The sequence below is a fragment of the Podarcis raffonei genome, chromosome Z (genome assembly GCF_027172205.1).
Source record: "Podarcis raffonei isolate rPodRaf1 chromosome Z, rPodRaf1.pri, whole genome shotgun sequence".
Lineage (NCBI taxonomy): Eukaryota > Metazoa > Chordata > Lepidosauria > Squamata > Lacertidae > Podarcis > Podarcis raffonei.
The window spans coordinates 9592597-9617921 of record NC_070621.1 but is presented as its reverse complement, the minus strand read 5'-3'; the positions used below and the strand labels follow the sequence as shown (position 1 = coordinate 9617921).

The 25325-nt window shown below is 43.2% G+C and overlaps 1 protein-coding gene across 10 annotated transcripts in view; it reads left to right on the top strand.

Moving 5' to 3' along the window:
- Positions 1-25325, top strand: part of CACNA1B (calcium voltage-gated channel subunit alpha1 B) — a 324850-nt gene that overhangs the window by 108936 nt on the left and 190589 nt on the right. For all 10 annotated transcript variants that reach the window (XM_053373456.1, XM_053373453.1, XM_053373452.1 and 7 more), the window contains exons 4-6: positions 3633-3724; positions 8049-8201; positions 11375-11562. In XM_053373456.1, coding sequence (XP_053229431.1) covers positions 3633-3724; positions 8049-8201; positions 11375-11562 — 433 coding nt within the window. The remainder of the gene's footprint in view (positions 1-3632; positions 3725-8048; positions 8202-11374; positions 11563-25325) is intronic.

Sequence of the window (25325 nt, the reverse complement as noted above, 5' to 3'; positions counted from 1 at the left end):
AGCTAATGCACACAGGATCTGAGCATGAAGAACAGAGTGTCTCTCATGGATTGTGAACTTTTAAGGGAATGTTTACTGAGACATTCCACAGGTGACTTAGGAGGCACTGGTATGAACACTGGCCAATATTATTCAGGGCTGACTTCATCATTTTCTGGTGTATTGAGTAGCTCCACACTGCAAGGAAGCCAATATTCTGCTCCAGGTGATGGCTCTAATGGAGTGTTCGGGTCAAGACAGGGTGTAGCATTCAGGATGGACAGCTCCATGTTGAGACACTTTAGAACGGTGCTTCAGCAACAGATAACCCCAGGATGAGCAACCGAACATTAAATAAGGCTGCAGCTCTGCCCCCCAGGGGGAGAGGGGGCATTGCCTGATTCAGCAGCCATAGACTCCCACCATATAGGGGAAAACAATTGTTCCATTGGAGCTTCTCAACTGAAGTCCTCAGAAGATGGCAATGAGACCTCTTCAGACTAGAGAGGTGTTGACAAAATGGCCCCCTCCTGGATTAGGGCTGCTAAGGCAATGCGGACCATAATGACCATATTTTCTCATGCTGTCTGATTCTTCCACCAAGTCCACAGCCTTGTAATCTGAAGATGGAAAGTTGGACTCTGTGGCTGTGACATCTGGCTGCAAACATGTTTCCAGGAACATAAGAATCTGCCTTAAACTGAGTCAGACCCATTGGCTTCTCTTGCTCAGCATTGTCTGCATTGTCCATATTGATTGGCAGCTGTTCTCCAGGGTTTCAGAAAGTATACCCTCCCAGCCCTACCTGAAGACACCAGGGACCTTCTGCATGCAAGGCACATGCTCTACCATTAGCTATGGTCCCTCAAACATAGTAAGATGCTTCATACTGTATCAAACCATTGGTCTATCCAGCTCAATATTGCTCACATTTAATAGCAACAGTTTCCCAGGTTTTCAGACAAATCTTTCTCCTGGCCCCTGAGACTTTCTGCATGCCAAGCAGATGCTCTCCCACTGAACTATGGCCCTTCCCCATTTGGCTCTTGCGTCTCTGTAGTTGTGTCTGTTAAATCTAAACTTTGGGAGCTGATCAGCCTCCTTCACTGGCTCCTAAGTTTGGGTCCCTGGCAGAGAACAGCACAACTTCATCTCAAAAGCCACCAGAGACCAATTCTGTCATTGGTGAGAATATCTGATGATTAACTTTTCCAGTGAAGTGTTTGCTTCTGCCAGGCAACCGATGTTTTATAAATGAGCAATTAAAAGCAGGGAGGAAAGTGAGCAAGTGAGCTGGCGTGAGAATCTCAGAATGAGATGTCTGTCAGAGTGTGATCGTTACTGGTTCAAATGACTTTCAGTGGCTTGGGCTCGTGTTTTGGCAGCTCACGCTTTCCTATTCATTCTCTCCAGGTTCCTCCCCATCCCCGCTAAATATAATTGCTTCCATTTATGGTGTACATTTGATCCCAGTGGAAAACTAAACACTGAGCATCTCGGCTGGGGATGGGTGTCACGCTGCAAGGGGCTTGGCTGCTCACACCTACCTCTTCTATTCAAGTTCAAAAGTAGAGGTTAGGAACTTCAGGCCTGTGGGCCAAATGTGGCCCTCAGAACTTCCCCCAGACACACAGATTCCCAGCTTTACCAGCCCTGCTTCACATCATCCTTGTGTGTTTTCGCCGGGCGGGATGTGTCCTTGAACTCTGGTAAAGTTTCTTCCTTGCCTGGATGGTGGGTAGAGTGGGGTGTGTATGTGCGTAGAAATCTTATAGTGCAAAGATAACATTTACATTTATTGACCTGCCCATTTTTACTTCTGGCCCTGCACACAATTGGCTCCTCCATTTTTCCTAGGAGCACCACTGGAAGACTTCATGGGTGCCACTGTGTCCTTGGGCATTGGGTTGGTGACCCTGGTCTATATTTACCAGGAACTGTCCCTATTTTCTGGCACCTACCTGCTGGGTACATCACGGTTTCCCTTCCCACCACTTTTTGGTTAAAAAGTTCTGGAATTTTCATTCTGCGGAGTTCAACTCTCCTCTTTTGGCCTCTACAAGTCAGATATTTTAGAAACACACACACACACACACAGAAACATGCATGAACATGGGGAGGAATATTGCCATCTTATTATACTGCTGCTGAAATACTTGAACTGGTTTCTAATTAGCTACTGATGTTGGTGAGCAAGGTGTTGATGTTGGTGAGCAAAGCCCTATATAGCTTGTGACCAGGACACCTAAGGTAAGGTTACCAGATTTTTTTCAATGAACCTGGGGACACTTTTCAACTTCAATGGATTTTGTATGGGGACTGATTTGTAAATATGGCGACTGTCCCTGGGAAACGGGGACATCTGGTAACCTTAACCTAAGAGATTGCTCACCACTTACATACCCAACCAATCACTGCGTTCTTCTGGAGAGGGCAGATATCATCCTATCAATAGGTTCATTCTGCATAATACTGGAATCAGGCCTTTAGTGGTGGGCAACCAGTTTTCCTACCCCTGAAGTAGAGTCTTCAGTAGTGCAGAACAATTATTAGTTGGGGACTGAGGAGCAGTCTTTGGCCTCACCAAAGTGATACCAGGCTGCCTCTGAAATGATGGATGAGCAAAGGTTCCAAAACTGGAGCCTGGCTTAAGGTGCTTTTATATATAAGGAATATTGCATTAGTTTTCCTGCTAGTGCTTTTGTCCTGTTTTCTAACCCTCCCTTCACACTGCAGTGTCTGTTGCATTAAGGAATTCTGGCTTTTTGACTGAAATAGTGGAATGTTGCTTTCAATTTCATTCACATGTGTGGGGGGTGATTTGTGATGCAACAACCAATGTCACTGGGAAATGTTGCTATTCCCTCACCCTTCTGTTCCCCCATGATTCCCCCATGAAAACAGCAGGAAAGAACTGTATGCCATCTCACCACCCCACATTTTCATAGAACCATAGCCTGACCAGCAAGGGTCTTTATGCAAAAACTCCTAGGTTAGAACAGAAAGCCACTGCCAGTCAGTTTAGGCAATACTTGCTCTCAAGAGTTTGATCGGTCCAGACTTCTCCCAAACCCTTGTTTCCCCACCTACGCATGAGCTGAATTAAAACTTGAGCCAGCTCTTTCTGTCAGAAAGTATTTCCTGATGTTTAGTTGGAATCTCCTTTCTTGTAATTGAATCCATTGGTTTGAGTCCTACCCTCCAGAGCAGGATAAAACACACATGCTCCATCTTCCATGTGAAAGTCCTTGAGACATTGGAAGACGGCTATCACATCTCCTCTCAGTCTCCTCGTTTCCAGGCTAAACATACCCGGCTCCTTCAATCACTCCTCATAAGGCTTGGTTTGTCACTTTACTCCCATAATCTTTTGGGGTTTATGGGGTTGCCAGTGGATTTTTTCCCTGGAAACGATTAACGTGGAAATGAGTGCTGAACTTCCGTTATATTCCACTAGAGTTCTGAAGGTGGCTTTTGCATTGTGTGGAAGCAGAAATTAACAGTTAGGGAAACATCAGGAAGACAGAATAAACTGCTTTGTGCACACAGCTTTAGTGAGCCAGTCGGCTCCAGTGGTTTAGGGCTTTTATTCAGAGCCCTGAAAACTCTCATCTTAACACAATTTCTTTCATTCTCTCTCCTTCTCCCATTAGGATTCTGGCTACTGCTGGGGCTCAGTTTGACTTGCGGACGTTGAGAGCTGTCCGAGTACTGAGGCCGCTGAAGCTTGTATCAGGAATCCCAAGTGAGTACAATATGACTTCCATGTCCCACTTTTGCCTCTGGCCCCCCACCAGGGTGTCCCACTCAAGGTTGCTCAGAAGGGGGTGCAGCCCTTGAGCCAAAAATGGGTTTCTCAGCCCTGACTTTTCCAAGAGCTAGGGAATCTTTAGTCCTCCAGATGCTGCTGAACTACAACTCCCATCACCCCAAGCCATCAGCTTTGCTTGCTGGGGCTTATGTCTGGCCCTCCAGACATTGCTGAACTGCAACTTCCATCAATATGATACCAAATAATTATGGGAGCAGTAGCTTGTTGAGGGTGCTGAGAGTTGTGGGAGACCCCTATCCTCCACACAGACCTACAATTCCCACAGTAGTTTAACAGTTGATCCCTCTTCACAGAGAACTCTGGCAATTGTAGCTCTATGAGGGGAAATGGGAGGAGGTGTTCCTACTCTTAGCACCCTTCACAACTTACACCTCCCAGCATGCTTTGGGGGAGCCATGATTGTTTAAAGTGGTATCACAGTGCTTTAAATGTATGATGGCTTAAGTCAAGTTGAAAAGAGTTTGCTCAGTGCTAAATTGTTCCTATGGATTTCAAGCCTGTGCCTGGAGTTTTTATAGCCTGAGCATCTCATCAGTGTTTCCTGGCACGCGAATGGGGTCCTTGCAGCCAAGGAGCTCCTATCCGCTGGCTGTGAAGGCAGCTTTGTTTCATTCTGCAATGTCTGCATAAAATTATCTGACTCTGCCGTCTCCTTGGCTTCATCTCTTATCTCCTGTGCTTTAATTTAAAGTGTATTTTTTGTTTGGTGAAGGGCATGGGAGTTGAGTGACAGCTCCGCAGGTTTGTGTCTCCCCTTTGTGTGTCTAGGGATGGTTCTGTACAAGGGATAGGCAAGCAAAAGGAACCAATGAAATGGGGAGGAGGAAACATAACTTATTGCAGATATCAGGGACCTCAGTCCTGGAACCCAATACGGCCTCCAGACCTGTCTCTCTCTGGCCCTCAGAACTCCTCTGGGCCACAGCCTCTTTCCTAAAGCCAGAACCCTCACCACCCTTGCTTTGCTTCCTCCTTTATTTTATTTTTTTGGCTTGACTGAGATGTATCCTTGGGCTCTATTAATGACTCTGTTTTGAATGTGTGGAATTTATCTTTGCTCCACCTACTTTTGCCTTTGACCCCACCCACCACTATCATGTGACAACCCTCCCCCCAGAAGGCTGCCTAAAAGGGAATGTGGCCTTTGGGCTGAAAAAGGGACCTCTGACCTTGACTTAACCCATGTTCCCCCCTCTTAAATTGCTGATCATCATATACCGTTTTGTTCGCTCTAAAGGACGCACTTTTTCCCCTCCAAAAAATAAGGGGAAATATGTGTGTGAGGGAGTGCTCCCTCCGCGCTCCAGAGGCTTTGCGTTGCTTTCGCTGAAGCCTGGAGAGCAAGATGGGTCGGTGCGCACCAACCCTTCTCGCTCTCCAGGCTTCAGGGATAGCCGCCTGAAGCCTTCGGAGTGCAACGTGAGTTCCTGCTGCACTCTGCAGGCTCACGTTCCTTTCGCTGAAGCCAGGAGAGCAAGACTCTCCTGGCTTCAGCAGAGGGGGAGAGCTGCACAGCGCCCCTTCAGCCAAGCGGGAGGAGAAATGGAAGGAGCTCCATTTCTCCTGCCGTTTCGCTGAAGGGACGCTGAGCAGAGAGGGGGAGATTTTTTTTTTCTTGTTCTCCACCTCTAAAACAAGGTGTGTCCTATGGTCCGGTGTGTCCTATAGAGTGAAAAACACAGGATTGTGGTCTGCAGAACTAGTTGCATGCTCAGAGGATGGGAAGGGAGCCTTGATTTCTTTTGTCCCTGTGGCAGCTTTATGCTTCACATCAGATGTATTTGCCTTGAGCCGTTCCCTGGCTCCTGGTCTGTTTTGAAGCCTTGCTCTGTTTTTTACGGGGTAGGATGTCACTCATTACTAGAGAAGATGCTTTTCCATTGAGGATAAGGCTGTTCTACCTTCACTGATGGAGGCAGGATGCCTCTGAATACCAGTTGTTGGAAATCACCAGTAGACAGAGTTCTATTCTGCTCAGGTCCTTTTTGTGGGCTTCCCAATGGGGCATCTGCTTGACTACTGTGAGAAGAGGATGCTGCACTAGTTGGGCCTTTGGCCTGATCCAGCCAAGGGCATTTATGCAAAAGGACCTAGGTTAAAACAGACCCCTGCCTGAATCCACAAAAAGCCACTACTTGTCAGTTTAGGTAACACCTGCTCTCAAGGGTGTGATGGATCCAGCCTCCTCCCAAACTCTTGTCTCCCCGCCTATGCATGAGCTGAATTAAAATCTGAGCCAGAGATTCAGTGGGTCCTATTGTGATGTGATGTTCTTTGAATTAAAACCACAGCAACTTAATGATGCTTAAGTCTGAGTCCCTGTATTCTTTCCTAGCTACAAATCAGGGGTGCTTATGGAATTTGATTCTGTGAATTCTGAATCAGATGTACCAGATTCTGGACTTGTGTATGGATTATAGTACACACATCATTATATAGTGCATACATAGTGCATACACCCCTCAGAATTTGCACTTCTCTCGATTATGTGATACAGTTTTCAGCTGAAAAAAGTATACCAAGGTTGTGTTTAAACTGCATATTTTAGGATAAAATGCATTTTAAAAATCGTATATTTGTAATAAGATACATCTTTAAATGCTAGAGGAGTGCAACAGATCTATATGATATCTGAGGCATTTGGTTGAAACAAGACACCTCAGGTGTTTCTTTTTTTGTTTTTTACTTGCCCAACTCAGATTGGAATGTTAACAAAGCCCCATGTTGCTCTGTCGACTTGTTCACCAAGTAAAATTTCTGTAGACATTTTTGTTGTTGCTGCAGTTAAAAGCAAAACCAAGTTCCTGTAGTGGAAATGCTCTGGTGCAGCTCAAGTGGGGAGTTAAGGGGTGGGGGTAGTTTGTTTTGATGGACACATATAGCTTTTAATCAAGAGGGGAATATTTTACCAGGGATCTCCAATCATAGCACTTCAGCAGCAGATGAAAGTAGTTTCACTTGCTGGCTAATAGCTCTTTTCCAAGCTCTGCTACTCCAAAGCAGGAAAGTTTGAAGAGTGGTGGTCTGTTTGGGCTCCATGTCAGCCTTTCCAATTGCTTTCTGTTGACAGCAACCCCTTGTGCTCCAATATCTACATTAATTGTTATGGGTTACACCAGATGTTATCCCTGCTGAGAGTAGACTTACTGAAATTGATGGACGTAATTAACTGTGGCCCATTCATTTTAATGGGTCTGTTCTTAGTAGAACTTCATATCTTGTTTTCAGCTCCAGTTTGCATTTACTTGTGCAGCCTTTTTCAACTTTGGGCCCAGATGTTGCTGGACTACAGCTCCCACCATTCCTAGCCAGAATGGCTAGTGGTCAGGGATGAAGGGAACTGGAGATCAAGATAATCTGGGGACCAAAAGTTGTGAAAGACTGGTTTAGAGCATAGTGTTATCCCCAATCCTATAGTTTAGGGCTGGTGGGTGATAATTCCATTTCACTTTGTGAAAAAAAAATTATGTCTTCCCTCACTCAAACCAGTTTTCAAGACTTCCAGCACAGAAAACTGTGATTGGACATATTTGGCTGTAGTTTGACAGGTTTGCTTCCCGGGGGCAACCTAGCTCACATGTCAGCATTTTTCAGACTGATTGCCCCCAGATACTAGGAGAGGTTAAGTGATTCCTGTTGTCCCCATCCCAAAATTTTACAGGCTGTCTTTGAGAGACAACCACTGCAATTGCCCTTCTGAGGATTGGTGGGGTTCATGCGACCATGGTTGCAAATTCCATCAAATTTCCCCCATAATTTTTTTAAAAATTAAATAATTAAAAATCCACCTGACCCCAGCCCTCAAATCTCTGGATGTGTATGTGTATGCCTGTAGTTTGGCCTTCTGGAAGGGTTGTTACACCTGCAAATTTCACCTACTTCTGTCAAAATCTTCACAAATCAGCTTATTTTATTCTCATAATAATGAATGGTGGAAATATAGCTTGAATTGGACAGACTACAGAGTGACTTGGATGATCAGGCTGCCCTCTGAAGTGACAGACAGACGGATCTTGTGGCTAGTCCACACTGCTATTAATTACATATTTAAAACACGTTTTCATGTTGCCATTTTTTAAAAATGTAGATTAATGTGGAAAGAGTGTGGATGAAACTTAAGAGTGGAAATATTTAAAAATGTCACTGCCTGTAAATAGATCAACTCCCCTAGTTCCAATCTCTCTTCTCCTTCTAAATATCCCCAAATAGCTAACATTGCTTTCTGCTTCTTGTTCAGGTTTGCAGGTTGTTCTCAAGTCCATCATGAAGGCAATGGTACCTCTCCTGCAGATCGGGCTCCTACTCTTCTTTGCCATTGTGATGTTTGCTATCATCGGGCTGGAGTTCTACATGGGGAAGTTTCACAAAACCTGCTTCAACAATGAAACAGGTGAGATTAATCAATATCCACTAGGGGTGTGGTGGGGATGGGACTCAGAAGGCTATTTCTAAAATAAAAAAGGCAATGGCTTTTGGGGATCGGATTGGAGCAGGAAGCAGAATTAAAACAAGTCTGTTAACCAGTCATTTTGTGGGTAAGGGAGCTTCAGTACCATGGATAGCTCTGTGCCCCTTGCCTTGCCTATCAGCAGCAGAATCTTAGTTTATTTTGCAGTGTTTCACATCCATCTTTGTGTTGTGTTGTTATTAAGCTGTTCATGTTTCTCTGCATCATGGTCCAGTTCTCCACTTCATAACACATACTGGCAATATGCACATATTGAACACTTCATCTTTCAAATCTAATGAAATGTTTTTATTTTTCATTACAGGGCTGAGTTTTCCAACAGCCACCCACAATTGTTTTATTCTCATCTTTATTTATGTTGTTTGGTCCCCCCCCCACCCAGTATGATTTTATGTCTTAAATAGATGTGTTCTTCAACTTGCTAGGTTTCTTTACCTTCTATATAATTGTCTTCATTAAACATTACTTTAGTCTAAGCTCGATTCATCTTCAGTCCTACATTTTTTAATTCTTCCAGCATTTCTTGCAGTTTTTTTGACTCTTAGCTATTATAACTGTATCATCTGCATATCATAGATTATTTCGATATCTTTTGTCAACATTGATTCCTTTTTCTGACCATTCCAGCTTTTTGAGGCTTAGGTGATAAGCTATCTCTTTTTCTTACGCTTCTTTCAAAGGTATTGGGTTGGTCTTTATATGGAAATTATATGTTGCTGTCGCTTTCTTTGCTATTTCTTTGCAGTTTTGTCTGCTATCAACTCTGCAGTTACATCATGTGTGTTGTATAATCCAGGTTTCAATAATATTGATGGCCTTTTCATAACCAGTGAATGCAATGTATACGTATGGGGATGCATACAGGAACATTTTTCTATCAATATTTTCATAGCAGATGATCTGCTGTAGAATATCATTTTCTAAACACCACAATAGATTTTGCAAAAACAAGAGAAACCATGCAAATTTGCATAATGCACACAGGCTGCAGACCAGCTTTAACCTTCTCAAGACTTGAGTTAAATGCTTGTAGCCTCCCCACACCCTGCTTTGTATAACTCTGATTACTGGTGCAGTTAGGTAAATTCAGACTCTGGGCTTGCTCCCTTCTCCTCCAAAATATATTCTGTTACTTAATTAAAAATGTGGTGAGCCAGCTTTGCTGCATTTGGGGGACCTCCTGTTTATTCTTCAGAGTGGGGCATACACATACAGGAACATAGGGAATTGCTTTAAACTCAGACCATTGATCCATATAGTTGAGTTCTCCATACACTTACTGGCAGTGGCTCTGCAGGATTCAGGCAGGAGTCTCACAGTGTCTAACAAGGAGATGCTGGGGATTCTATCTTGGACCTTCTGTGTGCAAAGCAGATGTTCTACCATTGAGGCATGGCTCTTCCTCTAAAACATAGGAACCTTGAAAGCTGCCTTTTAATGAGTCAAACTGAGCTCAATCTAGCTCAGTATTGTCCACACTGGTCAGCAGGGACTCTCCAGGGTTTCATGCAGGTGCCTTTCTTAGCTCTAACTGTGCTTCATTCATTCCTTGAACCTCCCTGCACTGCCTCTGTTCTGACAATCTATTGGGACTGTTGGGCACTGCCCCATCAACCTCAGTCTGCCCACCTGCCTGCCTTCTTACTTACAACTGAATGCCAGCTTCCCCCTCCTCCTTAGTGTCAGTGTTGTCCTCTTATTTAGTTACTAATATAAAATATTTGTGTACCGCTGTACCATAAAGATATAGCACAGTGATTTATAACAATATAAAACCATAAAACCATACAGTAAAATCACAAAAAGTTAAAAGAAAAATAATTAAAAATGAACATAAATAGACCACCGGGGGGGTGTACTCTTAATTGTCTGCAGAGGCCTGGAGGAATGGAAAAGTTTTCAGCAGGTGTTTAAAAGGCTCCTGCTGAATCTCTATTGGCAGGAGGTTCCACAGGACTGAGCCAATGACACTAAAGGCTTGCTCTCTCGTTGTTGTCAAATGAGCCTCGCCATCTCTGGGAGCAGCTAGAGATGCTCCTGCAGATGACAGAAGGCTTCAGGCGATCTCTGAAGTATCCCACACCCAAGATGTCCAGGGGGTTGTAAATCAACACAAGAACCTGGAACTTGGCTCGGTAGAAGATGCAGCTGCTCTAACAATGGTGTGACATGTTCTTGACCAGCAATCTGACTGCAGCATTCTGCACCAGCTGGAGCTTCCGAGCCAGATCCAAGGGCAGCCCCACATACAGTAATCTAGCCTCAAGGTTTTCAGTGCATGGACTGCAGTGGGCAGGCTATTCCTGTCCAGGAATGGACATAGAACTCAGCAGGAATACTTAGGTGGCTCTGCCTGTCCTTATCTCGGGTGCCACCTATTGTTGGCCTCCACGCCTTCTGCCCTGCTAGCTGCTACCTTCTCCCTACCAATGAGAAGCACAGTAATGATATTCTTTAAAAGGCCACTGGTCCACTGGAGTTTCCTGGAGCTGTAGTCCCTTGTGCAACTGGGGAGGCATATGAACCCAACCTGCTCTCATTTGCTCAAGGCAACAGGAGCTGTTCTTGTGGAGAAGCAGTATTCCAAGCAGGTGCATAATTCATTCCTGCTTGGTGTTGGACTAGAAAAAGTGTGGCCTCCTGGTTTTGTAGGGATCCCTACAAGGAAATGAGAAGGGGTGAGGGATGGGGAGGAGTTAGACTCTGAGCTCACTTATGAAAAGAACAGGTTTGTGTGTCTCCATGGAGATTTCCCAAAGAGGGAATGAAAGAGGTGCACCTGTTTTACACATAGAAGGTTCCAGGTTCAATTCCCAGTGTCTCCCAGAACCATGGACAGCTGCTGCCAGTCAGTGTAGGCAATACAAAGCTAGTGGTATAACAGTATTCTGAAGGGCAATATCCTGGCAGAATGGTAAAGTTTTCAGCAGGTGTTTAAAAGTTGACATAGAAGGCACCCCACATTGGGTAGATCTTGTTCTCCCATCACCACCCCATTGTCCAAAATTTGCTCCTTGGACTTGATGTGCTCTCCAACTCTGCTCTAGATTACTTCTGTTCACCCACCACCCTTCTTTCCCCTTCCTTCTTCATAGGGGAGAGGCTGGGAGATTTCCCCTGTGGAGAGGAGAGGCCTGCAAGGCAATGCGAAGAAGGAGAAATTTGCAAGCAATACTGGGAGGGCCCCAACTTTGGAATCACCAACTTCGACAACATCCTCTTTGCTGTGCTCACTGTCTTTCAGTGTATCACGATGGAGGGTTGGACTGACATTCTCTACAATGTAAGTATCACCAGCCATGTTGGTAAAGCTTGTTGTTGCTATTGCAGGGATTCCATCACTCTGTTGCACTGCAGAACAGTCTTCCCTGGCCTGGTGACCAACCCAGGCTTTGGGTTGTATCAAATGTAGACCCATTGATGCATGTGACTGACCTAGATGGATACAACCTAGTAGACACAATTAACTTAAATCCATTGATTTGACTCTGAATATAACTTAGTTGCATTCAGTGCTTTATTTCTTCATTGAGAATGGTTTATAGACCAGTTAATCATAAAACATTCTAATATCCACAAAACTGTTTACCATTTAACCTCCCTCCCTCCCTCCCTCCCTCCCTCCCAGTATACCTAAGATAATTATCAAGACAATGCAGATGATATAAGGAGAGTTTTACTGGATCAGGCCAGTGAAGCAACTTTGTTTTCTGCTGCTGGAGAGTGTAGGATCTGAACCAATGGATTCAAACGACAAGAAAGCAGAGGCCAACTAAACATTAGGAAGAACTTTCTGACAACAAGAGCTGTTTGGCAGTGGAATGGATTTTTTTTGGAAGGTGATGGATTCTCCTTCATTGGAGATTTTAAACAGAGGCTGGGTGACCATCTTTCAAGGACTCTTTAGCTGTGATTGCAGTCGGTTGAAGTAGATGACCATTGGTGTCCCTTCTAACTCTACAATTATATGAAACTATGAATTTAGAGACCAGGGTTCAAATCTTCACTCAGCCAGGAAGGTTGGTGGGTTACCTTGTGGAAGTCACTATCTCTCAGCCTGAAAAAATTGAAGTTGAAGAAAGCTTTCTAGCAAGACTTTAGAGACGTGATTTATGCTGCAGGCAGGGAGATTGAAGCATTGATGAGGCAAAAGGGCTTTCAGAAGAAAACCTTGGAGTGGAGAGCTCCATTCTTGAAATGGTGATGTGATGAGCGGTATTTTGTGTGTGTGTGTTGGGGGGAGAGGAATAAACATTCCTGCAATAACTTCTGTGCTTGCAGCCAGAGTGTGACATAGGATTTTAGAGAGATGCATTCTGGAATGGGTCTTGAAGGGTCCAGTCCACTTACTGCAGTACACGATCACCCCCCATCCACTCTCTCTTGCAGCAGCAACATACAAAAAGGCAAATAAGAACATAGGAAGAGCCCTGCTGGATCAGGCCAAGGGCCCATCTAGCCCAGTATCCTGCCCTCATAGTGGCCAACTATGAGTAGGCACTGATAGCTATATCCACCATGAATTTGTATAATCCTCTTTTAAAGCCACTTCTGTGGTAGTGAGTTCCATAGTTTAACTTTGTGCCTTGTGAAGAATATTCCAACATTCAGCTTCATTAGATGTCCACAAGTTCTAATGTTATGAGCGAGGGAGAAAGAAAAAACTTTTCTCTATCCACTTTCTCCATGACAGGTATGTTAATTCCACTGGGTCTATTGTGGATAGAACTTTTAAAAATACAACCCTGAAGCTTTAACTTTCTGACATTCTAGGGGATGGGAGAGAATCTCGACTTGGTTCTTACTTTATTGCAAAACTACCTAATTCTCATTTTCTGAAACTATATGTGCACCAGAACACAGCTATCCTTTGAAGTTTGCACTTTGGGGTGCAGTTTTCCAACCACAACTTGTGTGCAAAAATGCAAAGTGGATACCCTGTTCCAGAGTTATGGCCTTTGCAGTGGCTGGTGCAAAATAGCAAGACTTGGTGTGCAGCATTGGACAATCTTTCCTTTCTTCTCTGAACTTATTTAGCATTGTGCTCCCAAAAAAACTACCATAAAGGGCTATTGGAAACCAGTCCATAATATGCTTTGGCACCTTAGTTGTTGTTGTGTTTTTTTTAAATGCAGTTACATTTGTCAGTGACACCAACATATTGTCAACAAGCTAGAAGGGGGTCTTATTTAAAAATCACAGACTCACAAAGATATTGGCTATAAGCAACCTGCTGCTATTTGTTTTGTCCCTAAGTGTATGGTTTAGAAGAAATGGCCAATTTAGTAGTTATTCTGGAAATGAAGTTGCTGGAAGTTGTTTTGTATGCCAAGAAATAATTTTGGGGCATATGACAGATCTGGCTGTTCCCAAGATGTGCAAATGCTGTCAAATTGTGAGTGAATTTCTTCAGCTCTACCTTCTGTTTCTTGGCAAGCTTTTGTTGGGTTAAGTAGCAGCACTTAATTGTGGATTAGCCTTTTAAAAAGAAGTTTCTTTGAATTGATTTGCTCCAAAGGCCACTGTCGTGACGCAAGTGTTGAGCTCAGGTGAGGTAACATCTGGTACAAAGCAAGTCTCATGCTGGATGCAGGGCAGGGCAGGGCAGGGCAGGACCAGGCATAAGCCTGGGCATTAGGCAGTGGCTTAGGAGAACAGTTCTCTGCTGTTGTTACAGCAACCACCATGCTGAGACCGAGCCCTATAAAGTAGCAGCAGCTGGAAATGTAAGAAGGCATCACTTTTCTTTTCACCCTGTATTCACCACATGCAGCGCTGCTTCTGTTACACTGAAGTTCTTCTTATTTCAGAAACATATTTATTAAATCTCAGGCCCAACTGTGCAACTTTCATAATTTATGTAACTAATTATGCAAGTTGTGTTGTCATTGTGCTATTCCACCCCGTTTTGTTCAGGGCGAAGGAAACAGTGTGTATGAGAAGATAAATGTGGTTAATCATGTATCATTTGTGGACTGATCATACTCGCTGGATTGATTTCTGTTTTGCACACAGTACGAATAACACTTTCTTCTTTTTTGGCCAAAACCTCCTTCATTTTTAGGCAGGTCATGCTTCATCCTTGTAAATGCCCTTAAAGGACTCCTGTTCATTACTGAACTAAGGCAGATTGATAGAATCATAGAACTGTAGAGATGGAATGGACCCCAATGGTCATCTAGTTCAACCCCCTGCAGTGCAGGAGTCTCAGCTAATGAATCCCTGACAGGGGGGCATCCAACCTCTGTTTAAAAACCTCCAGTGAAGGAGAGTCCACCACCTTTCCAGGAAGCCTCTTCCACTGTTGAGCAGCTTTTATCATCATAAATGAATTGTTGCTGTTGAGTAGGTAAGAACTACCGACTCCTAAGGAGACTCGGCCAAAGATACAGGGTGTAAGCAATGAGATGCTTTCTATTTGGTTGGTTTGTTGTTGGGAATTGTTGTTGTTGGGAAATCTGCTTAACCCCTCTCCCACTCCACCCACCAAACATCTGGTTCTATACTTTCAATAAGTAACACTGTTTAGAATTGCACAACATGGAAAGCATGGAAAAACTAAATGAAGTTGCTACTCATTGGACACACTAATATTTTTGGACGGGTTCTTGAATGTTCTAAAGTTTCAGTATAAAACAAAACCATCACCACCCTTTCCCTCCTCATACCATTAATTAGTCTCTGTCAGTGATTAATAATCAAGAACAAATCACATATCTCTACTAATAAGCAGATATTCTCATGTAAATATGTGGTTGAATGCAACTAGATTTTGCATTTTCCAAGAACTCTATTAATGGTCACTAATTTTGTGAGATACTGTTTTATTTGCAGTCCAATTTTTACTTATTGCAAAAGCTTATCCACCATGAGAGTGCCCACAATTTTTTTTAAACCCACCAATAATTTCCAAGCCCATGTCAAAGTGCTGATTTTAACTTCTGAAGCCCTAAATCATTGGGGACCAGGTTAATAATGGATAACTTTCTCCTATCTATACAAGGCCAGCCTTAGTAGTGATGCCCAGTTTCTGGAATGCTCTGCCTACGGAGGTTCACCTCGTGTCCATGCCATAGTCTTTTAGGTGCTTTGAGAAGACTTTCTTGTTCTCCCAGACCTTTTTACCACAATCCATCTGGTGTTGCAGCATTTTTGTATAAAATTCCCTTTTGCTGGGCTGTAGGATGGTTTTAAATGGTTTAAATTAGGATAATAGGGAGTGGTGAAACTGGGACCTTCTGCAAGAAAAGCAAGTGCACTCCTACTGAGCTATGGCCTCAGTTTAAGGCAGCTTCCTAAGAGCCAGAAAACCTGTGGATCACTTGTGTAGTACAACTCCATAAGTAGGAGCAGACCATGTTCAGAAAGGTCTATAGACATTCAATTTAACCTGCATGTTTATACTGCAGTCTGTCGGATATGCTACTGCATTTCAAATAAACTAAAGTTAAGATTTTGGTCCTCGTGGTCCTGAATAAAAGGCTGGATGAATAAGAAATTGGGTGGTCTTTTTTGCATGTTAAAAAATGAAATAGGCATAGGGAAATAAAAAAAGAATTCCCTGGATGTCTAGATCCAGGTCTGGAGTTAGTACTCTTTGGCGAGGGAGCCTTAGCAGAGATTTGAAATCATAATACATGCAGCAAGGTAAAACATAGAAATATAGGCCGCCAGACCTTTAAAATATCCCCTTCTATATTGCTTCCAAAGTCCCCCAATTTTCTAGACATAGAAAGTGACTACACATTTGGTAAGCTCAAAATTGTTTACTTACAAACTTTTCAAAGGTCGGATTGATGGTCTTTTCCACACAGCAGCAAGAAAAGACGGGCAGTATAACTGAGGTTCTAAAATGGCAAATGTTTCTGAACTTTTTGTATAGAAACACAGAGATAGCTTGCGTAAGCCACAGGGTCTAAGCTTGGAGCATACAGCTTAGACTTCCTTTCTGGTAGTGTTCTTGTGGAAGTCATTTCATATGAAGTGATCCAAACTTTTTTACCTCATGTCATCTAAATTTCTTAATATTTTCTATAATTTCTACACTTGTTGAGTGATCAAAACTAAGTTTAAATCTAAAATTTTAATTTTTCATCTCATCCCATTTTTGAGGGTGGGAATTATTGACTTCTAGGTCACTTGATATGGAATGACCCATGGTGGGATGTGAGAGAACAAAGTAAGCCTTCCTTCCAAGGTGAAGGGGAGTGACCTATCTAAGCCTGGCAAGGCAGACATGTGATCTCTATGGTCTTAACCCCTTCATTCATTAGAGTTAAGCATGCTGGTTATATGAGGCTGGATATCTCACAACAGAAACACAGGAAGTCACTTAATACTGGGTCAGGCCACTGGTCAATCAGCTCCATGGTTTCTGCATTAACTCACATTGCCTCTCTGGAGTTGTAGAGATGAGTCTTTGCCTTGAGATGCTGAGGGCCTTCTGCATGTAAAGCAGAGACTTTACCACTGAGCTGCGGACCTCCCCTGCTTTTTATGCCACCCTCCTCCAGCAGCAACTGATGTTTGCTTTGATAGTAATTTATTCTTAATTAACATGTTAGGCGGTTAAAAAAAAGGCAGTGGGAGGAGAGGGAGAAAGATAAAGGAAACAGTTCTTAGCCAGCCTATAATTCCTGATGGTGAATTAAAGCTTAATAGTGGCAGGGAGGCAGTCTCATGAATACGGCAGCTTAGTAGGTCTACAGGAGCACCAAGGTGAATGAATTTTGTATCATTCATCCTTGTTAGTGCCGGGGTGTATTAATGTATTGACACCTCCTAATGGTTGTACTTTTCACTCTGGAAGGGTTTCCAGATGCCCCTTTTATTGTACATTCATGATAATTTGTGAACTGTGGTTTTATGTGATCCTGCATTGAGTACTATTTGCACGTGTAGAATTGTCACAGTACTCTCCACTATTTTTTGATTAAACCACTAACCTTAAAAAGGTAAAGGGACCCCTGACCATTAGGTCCAGTCATGACCGACTCTGGGCTTGCGGTGCTCATCTCGCTTTACTGGCCGAGGGAGCCAGTGTACAGCTTCTGGGTCATGTGGCCAGCATGACTAAGCCGCTTCTGGCGAACCAGAGCAGCGCACGGAAACGCCATTTACCTTCCAGCCGGAGCGGTGCCTATTTATCTACTTGCACTTTGATGTGCTTTCAAACTGCTAGGTTGGCAGGAGCAGGGACCGAGCAATGGGCGCTCACCCCGTTGCGGGGATTCAAACCACCAACCTTCTGATCGGCAGGCCCTAGGCTCTGTGGTTTAACCCACAGCGCCACCCGCGTCCCTCACTAACCTTAGTTGGCTTTAAAAGAGGATTGGACAAAATCATGGAGGATACGGCTGTCAATGGCTAGTAGCTGTGATGGCTGTGTTCTCCTGCCAGTGTTACAGGCAGCATGCCTATCAGTATCAGTTGATGGGACTCCCAAATGAGGAGACAAGCTGCTGTACTCAACTGTTGCTTGTGGATTTCTGATGGGCATCTGCGTGGCTGTTGTGAGAAGAGGATACTGGACTGGATGGGCCATTTAACACAATCCAGGAGCCAGGCTCTCCTTATGTACTTAAAATGCCAGCTCTGCAATGGAAAAGGGGTTATGCGAGGAGCCAGTGTAATTATTTCCATCTGCCTGGCAGGAGCGAAAGCACTTCATTTGCTGGCTGGGTCATGTTGGGAAATAGAGCCTCTCTCTACAGGAAAAAAAATGTAAGAAATGTTAAATAAAACTGGCTAACAATAACAACAACAATTTTTTAAAAAAAAATTATACCCCATCCATCTGGCTGAGTTGCCTCAACCACTATGGGCAGCTTCCAACATATATAAAAACATAATAAAACATTAAACATAAAACTTTTCCCACTACAAGGTTGCCTTCAGATGTCTTCTAAAAGTTGTGTAGTCTTGATCTCCTTAACATCTGATGGAAGGGTGTTCTGCAGGGAGGGTGCCAGTGTCAAGAAGACCGTCTGCCTGGTTCCCTGTAGCTTCACTTCTCACAGTGAGGGAACCAGCAGAAGACCCTTGGAGGTGGACCTCAGTGTCTGGGCTGAATGATAGGGGTCAAGGCTGTTTAGGGCTTTAAAGGTCAGCACCAACACTTTGTCTATTAGCCACAAAGACTATGCACTGCCTCCATGGTCAGAACCAGTAATGCTTCTGAATAGGAGTTGCCAAAAACCACAGGAGTTGAGAGTGCTCTTGTGCTTGGGTCCTTCTTGCAGGATTGGTTTGAGAACACAATGTTGGTCTAGATAGGCAATTGGCCTGATTTAGCAGGCTCTTCATATGTTCTTTTTGTTTGTTCCGGCTGAAGGCAGATTCTGAGGAGTCAAAATGTAGGAATAACTTCCGATGGAAGGACACAAATGGCCTCAACCCATTTTAGAAGAAGTGGTTCCATCTTAGTGTATTTAGTAAAGAAGCAGGAGGTGTTGAGGAATCCATGTAGGATTAATATGGTGGGAGAAGGAGACCCTAAAACCAGCCTATGCGTCTTACATCTGGGCATCCAGGTTTCTTCTGTCTCAGCCTTGAGACTCTCCTCAGGCCACACCCCTCACCTGTCTTGCTTTGCAACTCACTGAGTATTTTTGCCTGGAAGGAAGGAAGGAACTCTAAGCATGTTTTTTGCTTGTTTGGATTGAAGACAGAGGTGTGTGTGTGTGTGTTGGTGTTTGTGTAAAAACCTTACTGTACAAATATAAAATTAAATTCTACCCACTTATGCTTCTGGACCGTCCCACCCCTAGTCTGCTGCCCCCATAAAAATTGTTAGAAGGGGATGTGGCCCTTGGGTACAAAGGTTTCCCCACCCCTTCTGCATTTTCATTGGGCACTCCCTTTGTTGTTCCTCTTCTCAAGACTCCTTCCTTTCTCTCCCTGCAGCTGGCATGCTGGCAAAACTTAAATCACATTAGCCGGGATGGATTCAGGACAGACAGTGTCAACCTCATGCCCCAATTTAGTATTTATAGTTGTGGGTTGTTTTCTTTTTCTTTAATACCTGATTTAATACTTGTGTTTGTCTGGAAATTTATAGAGCTTGTCTTTGCCCATTAGCCATGTTTACAAGATGATAAATTCTGACAGCACTATTAGCAAATTCATCTCCAGCTACTTGCATGGATGGCAGATGGGACTTCCATCGTGCTGCTCTGGGAGTTTGGAATAACCTCTGCTGTGCTGCAGATGAAGGACTTATCTCTCTTTCTTGTGTGCCCTACATTCCTGATTGAGCAAAACTTTGCTTTATTCATTGGGCTGGTCCAGTTAGAATTCAGGAGCTTGACAGTTTGCGTGTGTGTGTGTGTGTGGGGGGGGGTATTCTAGCTTTCTTCACTAACCCTGATGCTGCTCATATCATGATTAGCCCAGTCGCTTAATTGTCTTAGAATTGAGGCATCAGTAGTTATGGGGAGAGGGGGACAGACCCAGGATGTGGAAAAACAGGAGTTGAGTCAAAGATTAGAACTGGGAGGTCAAAGCTAGAGAACATGCTAAAAGCCAGGACAGACTGTTATTGGCCTGACAAATTCTTGACCTAAACAGAAAGCTTTTACAGCCTTTTCCCATTAAGGAGAACCAACAGTGGAGGCTGATCTGTTAGGACATGTGAAATGCTATCCCACTAACATCAGTCTGCTCTCAGCCAGCACCTGCCAGTCTGCTTCCTTATTTGCAAATCTGTCTAAGGGTCTGGCCCTGGCTGTCAGCCTCCTCCTCCTTAGTCTCAGGGTTGCCCCTACAGAACTCAGCAGGGAAAGATGGGGGCAAAACTAGAATTAGCTGGATCTACCTTTCATTGGCTCTTGCTGAGCCTATCTTTGGTTCTGGCACCAGCTACTGTTGGTGTCCCTGCCTTCCACCCTACAAGTTCCAATAGGCACTAACCACCAATGAGAACCATAGAACTGTAGTGTTGGAAGGAACTGCAAGGGCCATCTAGTCCAACCTCCAGCAATGCAGGAATCTTTTGCCCAACATGGGGCTCAAACCCAGAACCCTGAGATTAAGCCTCATGCTCTACTGATTGAACTAAAAACTTGCTTGGTTAGATGGTGCCACTCTAGTCCCTGAGACCACCACTGTCACCCTGCATAGTGGGAGGAAGGCAAGAAAGCGCCTGAGGGGGGAAGCCCCCCCCCAGTGTACACCTCCACCCCAGCTGCCCAGTCAACCAGCAGGGTGCAACATTTGCCCCACCCAGGGTGCCGGTAACCCATACTTCACCTATGTATTTGCATCCTGCCAGTTCCTCCAGACTTCCTTGTTTATGAGAATTCTGGTCTTGCTAACAGTCCAGACTGACAATGAACTCCCTCTAATAGTAAAATCCTTCAGGGACTAACATCAGCGGTGGATTTGTTTGTTTTTAGTATTGCTGCCCACAAAACAGAGTTTAGCACAGCCTCAGTGGTTGGCAGTTTAAATTTTCCATTTATTTAAATAAATAAAAACATGGAAGGAACATGCAATTAGTTCAGCCACCTTGCAGGCTGACTGGCAATTGCTCACCTGCCCCAGGGGACCTGTTCTATTCCAGCATCCTTTCGGAATGTGATTCGTTGCAGTCCTCTTTGGCTAAGCCCCTTTTGCTGCTGAGCACGGTTACTGGACACCGGGTGCCTGTTGTTCTTGCTTCTTCTGTAGATGTGAAGGGGGGGGGGACCTGCTCTCTCAAGACTCTGCTTTCTCTCTGTAGGCCATGCTCTTCCTTGTACCCTCCTCTTTCCAGAGAAGATGGCTAGAAGGAAGCATGAATAGAGGAAATGACAGGCAAAGCATTTGCTTAGATTGGAAATGGTATCAGGGACTGGAGTGGTTCCATCTACCCAAGCAAGCTATTGGCTCTCGGTGGTGGCTTGTGCCAATTGGAACTGGTTGGGTGGAAGACAGGGAGACCAACAATAGGTTGCACAAGCACAAAAGACAGGTTCAGCCTGAGCCAATAACAGGTGGAGCCAACTAATTCTAATTTTGTCACCATCCTTCTCCCTATTGAGTTCTCTGAGAGGCAACAGTGAAACTTAGGGGGAGGAGTATCATTGGTATTTAACTCTTGAGAAACTATTTAGAATGTATAAATATGTTTTAAATGTTTGCTGGAAATGACAAGGGGGGGGGAGAATATGAAGGGACATTTTATCATGCCTGATGGACATGTGTATACAAATTTATCAACAACAGCAGCAGCAGCAGCAGCAGCAAATGGCTAAAAATATTGGATGCAAATACGTACATTGATACAGCAAATTTTAAAGGTTACTATCCAATTGCAGTCAGAACTATTTCTTTTAGGGCTTATAGACATACAATTAGAAAAGGATTATGGAACATTACTCCAATATATGATTACTATGGTGAGACTGCTCCATGCACAAAGATGGAAAGATACAGCCTTATCCACTATAGAAGAATGGCTGATAAAATTACTGACCTTATCTGAGAGGGCTAAGCTAACATATTTAATTAATCACTAACATTTGTTAAGGATTGGAAATTTCTTGTGGATTTTTTTGCGTGAAAGAGAAAATGAACTTGTAATATCTGGATGTGAAGAAAAAATACTGGCTTATAGAAGATAGAATGGTTGAATTCTAAAGAATGAATATCATATGTAGGTGCAGACAGCCAGAAGTCCTTTTATTCTACTCTAGCTTTCTTTAGTTTTTTTTCTTTCTTATCCTTCTCTCTTGCGTTCCCCTCCTTTAGATTTCTCATTTTCTTCTATTTTCTTCCTTCTGACTTTGCTCTTTTTTAGATTAAGTTATCTGTTTTATATCAGTTTATTATAAAAAGATACTTTGTAATGGGTATGTATTTCTGTATATCTTTGCATAAATATCAACATTTTTTAAAAGAGACAGTGGGAGGAGGAAGATGACAGTGAGTGCAGCTGCTGGTTGTAAATAAGGAGGCAGGTAAGTGGGTGCTGGCTGAGGGAAGATGCACATTGATGGGACAATGACCCATTTGTCCTCATGCACCAGCCTCCACTGGCCTTCTCCTCTGAGAGCACACCTTGGTGTGTGTGTGTGTGTGTGTGTTTTGTTTGTTTGCAGAGAGCTACTGGCAGGAACGGCTGGGGCTCACACTGGCCACCTTTGGGCTACTGTATGGTCATCCTTTTCAGTGAGCTGCTGAACCTAGTACTCCCAGACCCTAAACCAAGGGTCACCAACCAGTGTTAGAAACTCAGATATGTAAGCTTGGTTCTAAATGGCTCCTTAAACCAAGCTTACAGTTGCCAAAACAGAATGTCTAGTTGCCATTTTGGGGCAAGGATTTCTCCCCTGTAACTAGAAATAGCCCTACAAATGCTCATCGTAACTTACCAGTGAAACTTAAAAATTTTTGAGCAGAGCATTTGTGCTGAGAAAGTCCGTGGCCCACAAAATGCCTCCGATCTTGACTCTAGATAAATCTTTTGCAGCTTTATTGGTAAGGGAAAAAATCAGGGCAGCAAAGTGAAAACTTGGCTCTTTCTCTGAACACTGAAGTTGCCAAAGTTTTAAGTGGAGGATGCCAGAAATTATCCTCTAGTAAAAAATGTCACCGTGGACCTAGCTATTGGGAGTCCTATTAAAAAACAAGCAAGGGGGAAGAAACACTCAGATTATTGCTCAGGCCAATTTTAGGGAACAAAGACAGCAAGGAGCAAATCCTGTAATGAAAGGCTTTGTACACAGACTTGCCTCTGTGCCAAAAGGCAATTGGTCTACCACTGAGCTATGGCCCTTTCTACAATAAATATGTGGCAATAACTACTAGCTTAAATGCATTTTGGAGGGGATTAGACCACTGTCCCCCAATCTGCATCACTCTGAATGTTTTTATTCATTCATTTATTGTGCTTACAGAGTCTTTTATCCCAATGCACCCAAGGCAATTTACAGTTTTAAAGTTTGGAAACAGACAAGTGATTTCAGATGTGGAGAAACAAGAGCCCTCTCCAGTTGACTGGAAGGTGATGGCAGAAGTTCTGTGGCCTGGGCCTTCCTGCTCCTGTGTTCTCTCAGGGCAGACAGGTCTTAAGCAGCTGCAGGGGAGTTGCAGATGGGGCTGCCCCAACACGTCTCTCAGGCCCTTGACATCTCTTCAGGTGTAGATGGTTAGGCACTCAGTTTCATCTGCCTTCCCTCAGATCACATGGCTAAGATCATAAGAGCTTTGCCAGGTCAGATCAAAGGCCCACCAAGTCCAACATCTTATACTCACAGTACCCAACCAGATGCCTCTGGAAAGCCTGCAAGTAGGATCTGAGTTCAACAGTACACTCTTCCCACTTATGTTTTTTTTTTAATAATATTTTTATTGAACAATTTTTTATATAACAGAAACAAAACATACATGAACAAACATTCAACAATAATAAAACATAAAACAAGTACCATTTCATAACCCAATTTCTAAACCTTACTTCCTCGACCTCCTCTTACTTCCCGTTTCTGTATTCCAAATTCTTACAGTTATTCAGCGAAATCTTACCTTATTTTATTATAAATTTATGCTGATCACCCTTATTCTCTTTGTCATAACCATTACTAATAGTAACCATTTGTTTTAATCCAACATCATTCTAACTGTCTCCAATTTTATAATATTTCTTTAAATAGTCCTTGAACTTTTTCCATTCTTCTTCCGCCGCTTCTCTTCCCTGGTCTCGGATTCTGCTCGTCATCTCTGCCAAGCTCATATAGTCCATCACCTTCATCTGCCATTCTTCCAGTGTGGGTAGATCCTGTGTCTTCCAGTACTTTGCAATAAGTATTCTAGCTGCTGTTGTAGCATACATAAAAAAAGTTGTATCTGTCTTTAACACCCCCTGGCCGACAATACCCAAGAGAAAGGCCTCTGGTTTCTTGGGGAAAGTATATTTAAATACCTTTTTCAGTTCGTTATAAATCATTTCCCAGAATGCCTTAATCTTCGGGCACGTCCACCAGAGGTGAAAGAATGTACCTTCCTTTTCTTTACATTTCCAACATTTATTATCAGGCAAGTGATAGATCTTTGCAAGCTTGACTGGGGTTATGTACCACCTATAAATCATTTTCATTATATTTTCTCTTAAGGCGTTACACGCCGTAAACTTCAACCCGGTGGTCCACAACTTTTCCCAATCAGCAAACATGATGTTATGACCAATGTCCTGAGCCCATTTAATCATACTTGATTTTACCATTTCATCTTGTGTATTCCATTTCAGCAGCAGATCATACATTTTTGACAAATTCTTAGTACTGGATTCTAACAGTTCAGTCTCTAATTTTGATTTTTCCACCTGGAAGCCTATTTTTCTGTCTAGTTTAAACACTTCATTTATTTGGTGATAATGTAGCCAATCTCTCACCTTCCCTTTTAATTTTTCAAAACTCTGCAATCTCAGTTTGTCCCCTTCCTTTTCCAAGATTTCCCAATATCTTGGCCATTTCGACTCCATATTTAGCTTTTTAACTGCCTTAGCTTCCATTGGTGATAACCATCTTGGAGTCTTATTTTCCAACAAGTCCTTATATTTAACCCAGACATTCAGCAGTGCTTTTCTGACAATATGGTTTTTGAAACTTTTATGCGCTTTAACCTTGTCATACCACAAATATGCATGCCACCCAAAAATATTGTTAAATCCTTCCAAATCCAAAATGTCTGTGTTTTCAAGAAGCAGCCATTCTTTTAGCCAGCAGAAAGCTGCCGCTTCATAGTACAATTTAAAGTCTGGCAGGGCAAACCCCCCTCTTTCCTTTGAATCCGTTAATATCTTAAATTTTATTCTGGGCTTCTTGCCCTGCCAGACAAATTTAGATATATCTTTCTGCCACTTCTTGAAACAGTCCATTTTATCCATTATTTGTAATGTTTGAAACAAAAACAACATTCTTGGCAAAACATTCATTTTTATAACTGCAATTCGACCTAACAAGGAAAGCTTCAAGTTTGACCATATTTCTAGATCTTTTTTCACTTCTGTCCAAGTTTTTTCATAATTGTCTTTAAATAAATTCACATTCTTAGCTGTCATATTCA